This window comes from Odocoileus virginianus, chromosome 17 (assembly GCF_023699985.2).
Source record: "Odocoileus virginianus isolate 20LAN1187 ecotype Illinois chromosome 17, Ovbor_1.2, whole genome shotgun sequence".
Taxonomy (NCBI): Eukaryota; Metazoa; Chordata; class Mammalia; order Artiodactyla; family Cervidae; genus Odocoileus; species Odocoileus virginianus.
The window spans coordinates 35,878,017-35,886,861 of record NC_069690.1 but is presented as its reverse complement, the minus strand read 5'-3'; the positions used below and the strand labels follow the sequence as shown (position 1 = coordinate 35,886,861).

General features: G+C 42.6%; 1 protein-coding gene and 1 non-coding gene across 2 annotated transcripts; one reads left to right on the top strand and one right to left on the bottom strand.

Moving 5' to 3' along the window:
- Positions 1–729: 729 nt before the first annotated feature.
- On the bottom strand, positions 730–8,835 carry SNF8 (SNF8 subunit of ESCRT-II). The gene is made up of 8 exons (XM_020871224.2): positions 8,684–8,835; positions 8,283–8,333; positions 6,026–6,164; positions 5,071–5,175; positions 4,405–4,477; positions 3,321–3,462; positions 2,343–2,417; positions 730–1,329 (listed from the first exon to the last, which is right to left on the bottom strand). Exons 1-8 carry the CDS (start codon positions 8,831–8,833, stop codon positions 1,192–1,194), a joined length of 873 nt encoding a protein of 290 aa, XP_020726883.1. The 5' UTR covers positions 8,834–8,835; the 3' UTR covers positions 730–1,191.
- On the top strand, positions 7,354–7,460 carry LOC139039238 (U6 spliceosomal RNA). The gene has a single exon (XR_011492561.1). It is a non-coding gene; the product is annotated as a U6 spliceosomal RNA (small nuclear RNA).
- Positions 8,836–8,845: the final 10 nt, after the last annotated feature.

The window sequence follows — 8,845 nt, the reverse complement described above, 5'->3', positions numbered from 1 at the left end:
CAGGAAGTGAACATGTCCTAAAGGACAGACAGTGCTAGCTAGTCAGACTATCCCCTTGGTAAGGGAAAGGTGTATCAGTATGGATATTCCAAACTATTGGGTTTTCAGTTTTCTGATAGCAAACCAACCCTTGGGAATTTAGAATTAAAGACCACGAAGACAGGGCTTAACTGGCCACCCAGCTCATCTCCTCTATTTGCTATAGAAGGCTCTTGCTTTCTGGTACAAAGGCTTCTCTTGGTTGACCATCTGTATAAGAAGAAATTAAATATGAACTCTATTAACCTGTGCCAGGCAAAGCTAGATAAAGGCAAGCCTGGACTCGGGGGTTAGTTGGCCTAGGCTCTAACTTGAGTTCTGCTTAAGGTGGTAGGTGGCCCCTGTCAATTAAGATTCCTCACCTGAAAAAAAAAAAAAGATTCCTCACCTGAAAAGTTAGGACACCTACTTGACTTTTAATATTGTGAGGGCTATATAAAAGGTATATAAAACTGGGTGTCTCATGGGTGTTCAATAAATGATTCCCACCAATAAGGCTAGAGGGACCTGGTGATCACTATAGGAGGGAAAGTCAGTAAGGAATTTGAGAAATATTGCATCCATTATTGGTTGATTCCTCTCATTCCATTTTCTTTGCTCTAACCACCATTTAACATTGACCTGTATTTCCTTCACACTCACAGCCGCATCTGCTGCCATAAGCTGGAACCTCTACAAAGGAAGCTGGAAGAGACTGAAAGTGAATATTTATTGGCCTATTAGGGTCTGCTCATTTGTGATAACATCTTGTGAGGAAGGGGTTGGAATTAACAGAGACTAGAATTTATGTCTCAGGGCTACAGAGACTAGACTGTCTTAGCCAGGAGATAAGACAGCCTTCATTCTAGGCCCAGCTCTACCATGACCTTGTAGTAGATGACCTGTGCAAGTCATTTTATATGTGCTCACTGTTTTCTGTTACTCAGGTTACCCTTAGTGGATAAACAAGGTTTTCTCCAATAAAAATGCAATGTGAAGGCACTTTAAAAAAAATAATAAAGTAATGAATGAAGAATATTGGGGGAAGAAAAAAACTTGGAATTTTTGGTGGGGTTTTTTTGGTTATTTTTTAAAACAAAGTTGTCCAGGTTTTATTCACCACCAGCTCCTCCCTCTCCTCCCTGCCGGTTGCTGTGCCCACTTCATTCCCAGTCAGGGAAGCGCTTCTCTGGCCTCCTCTGCTGTAATCTCCTGGGAGTAGAGGTCTGTGAAGAGAGCTGGCAGCCAGTAGTGGGCCTCCCCTGGGGCCTGCAGGTCCAGCCAAGCCAGCCCTTCCTTCAGCAGGTGTTCCTGGTGAAAAAAGGAAAAAGTCAGTTGAGAAAGGGGAGTTTCCACAAAGTAGGGTATATAATCCTCAAACCTATCTTGGCTTCAGTAGGGTTTTCAAACTAAATCTACAAGAGTGCCTTCACATATCCACACAGCCAAACTGGAATGATGTGTTTAACCTAGATCTTTGCCCACTGTGTGAGAAATACTACCAAGTTGTTTAATCTGTGCTGCTGGGAAAGAGGATCATGACGAAGGGGGATGTTGTGGAAGGAAGGTAGGGCCACAGAAACATTTGCTACATGGCCTTGAGTAAATCACCGACTCCATTCCCAAAAACAAAATGGAGATCACTAACTTTCAGTTAACTTACTGAGTAACAGACAGCTACAAGACAGGGAAACCCTTCTTGAGAAGTTAATGGAAAGTCTGTATTAGAATGGACTCATAGTTCCTGTAACTGGAAATATGCTCCAGATGGGTTGGTTTGACCCAATATTATTAAACAAATGTTTGTGTCATCCCCACTTCACAGATGAAGTTAAGTCTTTAGTTTAACTGCCCGGGAAAGGATATTGAAAGCCAGGGCTCCTACATGTTCATGCTACTCTCTCTTCACATTAGTCTTTCATTAGTACCAGGAAACTTGTATATATAAAACTATATATAAATGCACTAATCACAGAAATGTAATATTAGTTAATAGTTCCCTTCACTCTATATCAACTGTTAATTTCAGTCAAACCACATTAACCGTCTGACCAGGCTCTACAGGTCATGAGAGAAGGTGTCAGTGACTCCCCAGTGGCAGGCTGGCTGTACCTATGTGCCAGTGTTTGAAGCCCCCTCCTTTGTGAGTGAGTCCTACCTCTCTGTGCCATCTGCAGAGAAACATTGGGATTACTTCTGTGTGGTAGCAGCAGCCTTCAAGGCAAGAAGTTAGAAGCTGCAGCCCTTGCCTGAGTGGTACCTGTCTACCCACCTCCTCCCATCTGGGGGCCCATCTTTTCTCAGCCATTCCAAAAGTCACGTACCAGCACTTGCCGCGCTCGCTCCGTCTCCCATTTAAGACTGGCCTTGATATCACTGACAGTCACATAGCCATTTTTCTGAAGGAAGGAACGGGGAATGAGTTAAGTATGTGCTTTCCCTTAGAATCCAGCATCTGCCTAGGGACAAGTAATTTATCCAGACAGGAGGGGGACCTGCCCTTGGGTAAAACCTAAGGGAGCACAGAAAAGAAAGTTTAGAGGTCCCGGCAGAAGTAAGAGATTTTCAGGATGACAGAGGTAGGCAGACTGAGGTGCTCAGTCTTAAGTAGAATCCCTGGTACTAAATATTAATGTAGACTTTTACCAGAGAACTCAAGAGTATGGCAAAGAAAGATTCAGAATGATTAACTGATAGGAAGGAATGATGATCATCAAACCTGATCATAATCTAAAATAATTAAGAATTCAGCCCTTGTCCAGCCTCACCCGAACCATTCCCCAACCCAGAAAAGCCCTCTCCCTCCCTTGTTCAGTTCTAGTCTACACTACAGCACTGAGAAAACGGAACATGCCTTCCCTAAACACGTGGTAAGGATCTGCAGGAAGACGGTACAGCTTAAGGCACTATTAAGGAACAGGAGGATGACAAGATTAAAAAATTTTTTCAAAGAATCCATCAAGTAGTTTTACAGAGACATCAAAAATCTCTGTTCACCAAGGATATTCAGTTAGCGGTCTGCATGTCTGTCTGCTCCTCCACTAGAATGTAAGCTCTCTGAGAGCAGGAACTATGTGGTACCCATGTTTATTTGCCCCTACAGCCTGGCCCAGTGCTTTGCACTGGAGCTGCTCAATAAACATCTGCTAAATAAGCACAGGTCTGAGTAGTGCATCCGTTAGACCGCTGCAGCAAAAGGCATGAGTGATGGTGGGGAGGAGATCAGAAAATACCTTCCCAGACTGCCATGCACATGCACTCACACACACACACACACACACCCTCAGAAGGCACACCGGTACCTCTGCCAGCTGCAGCACCACAGTGTGATCCATATTGAGCTCAGCAGGAACAGACTGAATGAGGTAAGTGCCACCCACAGGGATGATGCCGAAGCCAGTGCCGAGTGCCTTTAGTTTCTTGATGGCCCTGATCAGGTCGTCTCTGAGGTGAGGAACAGCTGTGTAAAGATCCCTGGCAGACCAGACCTAGCAACAATGAAGTTTCAGCTCTGCCCTAGGCAGGATACCCTGATGGAAGACTCACAAGTCTGCACAACATTTAACTACATCAGTAAAAAGGAAGGGTTAAAGTGCACCAAATGGTGCCTAGACATTCAAGGGAGATGGTAGAGGAATCAGGCTTTCCATTCAGCAAGCCATTCCAACACCAGAGATAAAAACTTGCTTCTAGGAGCCCATCAGGAAATGTGAATAAGTGAGCTGAACTTAATAGGGAGTAGTGTGAACTATGGCAAAATACAGAATGCTTATCTATTTGAAAGGGGGCAACCCAGCTGATTACTGCCATTTGGAAATTCAGACCCAGCAGTGTTAGATTTTCTGATTTCTTAGTTGACAAATGAAATTAGAGAAGAAAATCCACATCTGAAAATGTGCAGACCACATATGCAGTCTATATACTGATTAGCTTTTTTCACCTTTTCTCAAATTGGAGTCATGCATAAAGGCTAGTAAACCAGGGCAATTTAGACCCCATCTTCTGAGCTCAACTCCTTTCCCCAGCCTTTCTCAGTGCCTGCTCTAATCTCCTTGACCACAAATAACATCAAGAGTATACATCACCTCAAGTATGTTTAAAAAAAATGTGTGTGTATACACACACATTCATGTATTTATGCATGCTTAGAAGAAAATCAATCAAAATGTTTAATAGTAATAATCTCTCAGCTGAGAAACAATGGGTGGTTTGGTTTTTTTATATCTCTCTTCAGTTTTCTAAAATAAAAACGTTTCTTCTGATCATAAAGAGGAATAAAAAAGATTTCTAAACTAGCCTAGACCTACAAACAGTAAGGAGAAGAGATTTCCACCTGATTTTTAAAGACCTTTCTATACTCCCAAGAGGTTGGAAGACAAAACCTACTGGCTGACATCCTGGGCGAATTTGCCCCTTCCTTTTAACACCTGTTGATGCAGTTCCTCCAAAGTTATCAGACCTATTGGAGAGGGGGGACAGAAAGCAGTTGAAGGATTACCTTTATGACTTAAAAAAGTCAGCATCATATCTGAAAAACTGTTCTCTTGACACCAAGGCTGTATCTACAGCCAATGATTTCTAACTGGTTTTAAGCTTTAAGACCATTCAGTATGCTTATTAAGATGACACCACTGGATGACTATTTTGAAGATCACATTTTGTGGAGCAAAGAGACTCAGTTGGCATCAACACACCTTGGAGAAGCAGAGCAGGCCTACCATTACTAATGAGAAAATCATAACCCAGACATATCATCTATCAAGGGAAAGGCCTATTTTCTACCTCCCTATATGTTCTGTAACAACTAGGGGCTAAGCTTTCCTGACCAAAGACCTTTGGAGAATAGAATCATTCATGTTTACTGCTGGCCATGGAGACCAGCCATGAATTCAACTGCATGAAGCACTCATGTGCTTCTCAGGACCAAACAGCTTCTCAATACCCTATTGGCCTGCAGACTGCCAAACAGGAAAAATCATTTTTCAAGATTTTTTTTTCCCTCTCAGAGAAGCCCAAAGCCCAGTCCACAGGACTCCATTCAGCCACCCTCACCTCCATTCCGGTGCTTCAGGGCCAGGCACACTTCAATAATCTGGACACCCAGCTCATAATAGAAGTCTCCCACGCCTAGCATCTCAGACCAAAATCCTTTTCCAGCTAAAAGACAAAAAGACAAAAGCTAGGTTATTTATTAGTTACAACTTTTTCTCTCAAAGCTAGACTAAAACATCTACTCTATGGGAAGTCTTCTCTGCCCAGTGTTAAGCCCTTCTGGACTCAGGATGCTCAACACAATCTGACTCTTGGTTATTCCTACTAAACAACAGGTTCAGAAAGTTTTAAAGGTGGGCAATATAAAAAGCAGTTCTATTTGGCTGCTATGTCTGGCTCAGGATATACAGAGTGAAATATAATGGGACATATGGTCTAGACAAAGCTAAGAGAAAGAATAAGCAGACCTGGCATTTGAAAATCCACTGAAGATATTTTATTGAGTAAAAAATGCAGGTTATAAAGTAGCAATTACAGCATAACCCCGTATATCTTTAAAAAATAATTTATAAATATGATGAAGGTGTCTAGAAAGTAAATATACCTTAACCATACTTTATCTCTGCAATAACAGGCAGGGTCAAAAGACTTTTACTTTCTCCTTTTATTTTCTTTGTTGACTGACTGAAACACATAACACTTTTTTTTTTAACACATACCACTTTTATCAAAACTAAATATTTTTTTTAATAAAGGGAAAAAATAGTCATAAAAAAAAACTCCGGAGCACATCATTCCAGGGAAGATCATGTACACTGTCCACCCAGCCTGCACTCCAACCTCTCCATTGTTCCCATCAAACTGGACAGTCTTCCTGCTAGGTACTCCCTATAGATAACATCCTCTAGATCTCCCTGTAAGCCTTTACAGAAGATGCTCCAGCAATAGTGATGACAACTAGGTGAGTTCTGTCCCTTAGCAACCCTAGAACACTGCACCCCTACAGATTCCTTACAGGCCAGAGGATCCACTCCAATAGTGGCACACATGTCTTGAAACTGCACCCGGAACTCAGGATTCTTCCGGATCTCCTGCTTGTGTTTGCTGGCAAATTCTTCCAGGTTGGTCTTGAACATGTCCAACTGCTTTGACATCTGCAGGATGAACAAGGGGATGGTTAGGGGCAACCCAAACAAGCGATAACTGAATGCCAAGAGTAGGCCCCTGGGCCAGTGGCACGGCAAAGGCTGAAATAACCTACTGTCTTCAGGACTACCATTACACTGTTAACTGTTCCCTTCTCTTTTTTTCCTGCCTCTTCTTCACAGTTCTGCTATAACAGAAACAAGATGCTGTAATGTTGCTTCAATTCTAAAATACACATTTTTTCCCTATGTGTTTCTGTTCTAAAGTCAGTATGCATCTAACAATTCTTTCTTTCCCATTCTTTCTTTTTTAAAATTTTTCTTATTTACTCATTCATTCAGTTTCTTCCAGTTTTATTGAGATAAAATTGACTTACAGCACTGTATATACAGCATTATACGACATAATTATCTGACTCATATACATCATGAAATGATCACAGTTAAGTTCTGTGAACATTCAGATAGAAGAAAATTACAGAAATAGAAAAAAATGTTTTTCCTTGTGATGAGAACTCTTAGGATTTACTCTCTTAACAACTCTTATTATATAACATGTTGTAAGTGCTCTTCTTTTCCCGGGGGGGGGGGCGCAGGGGGGGAAATGTTATTAAACTGAAGGACCTACAAACGATGACCTACTGTATAGCGTAAGGAACTCTACTCAATATTCTATGATGACCTACATGGGGAAAGAATCTGAAAAAGAATAGATATATATGTAACTGACTCAACATGCTATACATCTGAATCTAACAGAACATTGTAAATCAACCATATTCCAATATAAAATAAACTTTTTAAAAAAATCTAATGAAATTAATTAATTGAAGATGCACCTAATAATCAATTTTGCAGCATTCACACAGCGGGAAATCTTCAGCAACTGACAGAAAAGCTAGATAGGAGAGTAAGGAAGCCTGGCATGAATCAGGTGTGTTGTTGAATCAATCTGTGGGTCAAGGACCTCCGTGAGGCTAACCCTAGATAAAGAATCTCTGAGGAACGGTTGTGAGTCTACAGTCTACCACATTACATTCTAAAGCTACATTCTTTTTAGCTTCAGGGGATATTCTGATTTCCTATTTGCATTACTCCTTCTCTTTCCCTAATTAACAAAGCCTATCTACAACCCACCAAGAATAACCACTCCTGGCCTAGCATCTCCTCATTTTCTCCTATTAAAAATTTACATATTGTGCTCGCTTCAGCAGCACATATACTAAAATTGGAACGATACAGAGAAGATTAGCATGGCCCCTGAGCAAGGATGACACGCAAATTCGTGAAGCGTTCCATATTTAAAAAAAAAAAAAAAATTTACATGTTATTATAGTCACCATTTCCAGTTGATTCCTGCATGTTATCTCCCTCTATGAGTGGGACCTTTTGAAGAGCACAGCTTGTGTCTACCCTCTTTCCTCAGTTCAAGGGCCCCATTTCCCTGCCTCACTGCCTCCTTTTCTTCACCAGGAAAAATAAGTGAGTACACTAGAGGGCAGGTACAGAAAAGGGAAGTACTAGAGAAGGAAACTGCAGGAACCACACCCTCGTTACTGTCACACACTTCTGGTACGCACCTAGATGTGATGGTGGTGGGTGTCAGAGGTTAGGCAATATTTCCATGTTATTCTTTAGCATTTAAAGTAAAAACTCAAAAGACGCAAATCAAAGATGCGTCTAATAATCAATTTTGAAGCATTCACACAGTAGGAAATCTTCAACCACTGACATGGCTGAAGTTTTCTACCACCTACTTACCAAGAGAAATCTTCTACCACTTACTATCTATGTAACCTTGGATAAAGCACTTAACACCTCAGTGCCCTCAATTCTAAACTGCAAAGAACAGAGTTTTTTCCTGATAGAACTGTCAAGAGGAATGAACAAGACAGTGTACCTAAAGAAAATGGACATATGCCTGGGATGCTAAAAGTAGGTAATCATTCAAAGATGTCAGCTATCGTTGTTATTAGCAAGTCACCTAAATGATCTGAGCAGCACAGAAATCAGGATTTGCCAAATACCCTATTTTTGGTTGATCCAAACAATCTGGTTTATATCAGAGGAGTCCTGCCCAGCCTTTTGGTATCTCCCTTGCTACCTGGAGCCCTCCAACCTACTCACCTGGGCCAGTTGGTCCTCAGCCAAGACAGTCCCTCGCTCCTTGTACTTGGCCTGTCAGGCAAAGAGACCAGGATGAGTTCAGAGAATGGATGCTGCGGGCTCCCACTTGTATTGCCTCCGCAGAAGTATGAAAAGAGGAGGGTCTCGCAAGTGGTTTTTCTTAGGGAGAGGAGGGAACAGACGACTCCCTTGTAATCAAACTGGGGGGCGTGGGGGAAAGGACTGATGGTTCTGGGGATGATGACATTCCAATCCACCGGGAGCTGGAGAAACTCGCTCCCTGGGATCCGAGAAGCCCGCGTTAAATTCTTTGGAGGCTATTTGAGGGTATAGAGCTCTGCTCGGAGAGATTTGTCTCTCGCGAGTCAGGGGTGACTGCGGGCCCGCCTTCTTCCCCTCACCTCGGCAAGCTTCTTCTTGGCGATGGCGCCAGCTCCCACCCCACGACGGTGCATCCCCGCCGTGGCCCGCGGGCCGCCCCGCTGCCGGGACCCCGGGTCTCCACGTCCCGGGATCCGCCACCGGCTCCCTGACGCGGAAGCGCGTGTCATACGTCATCTTCG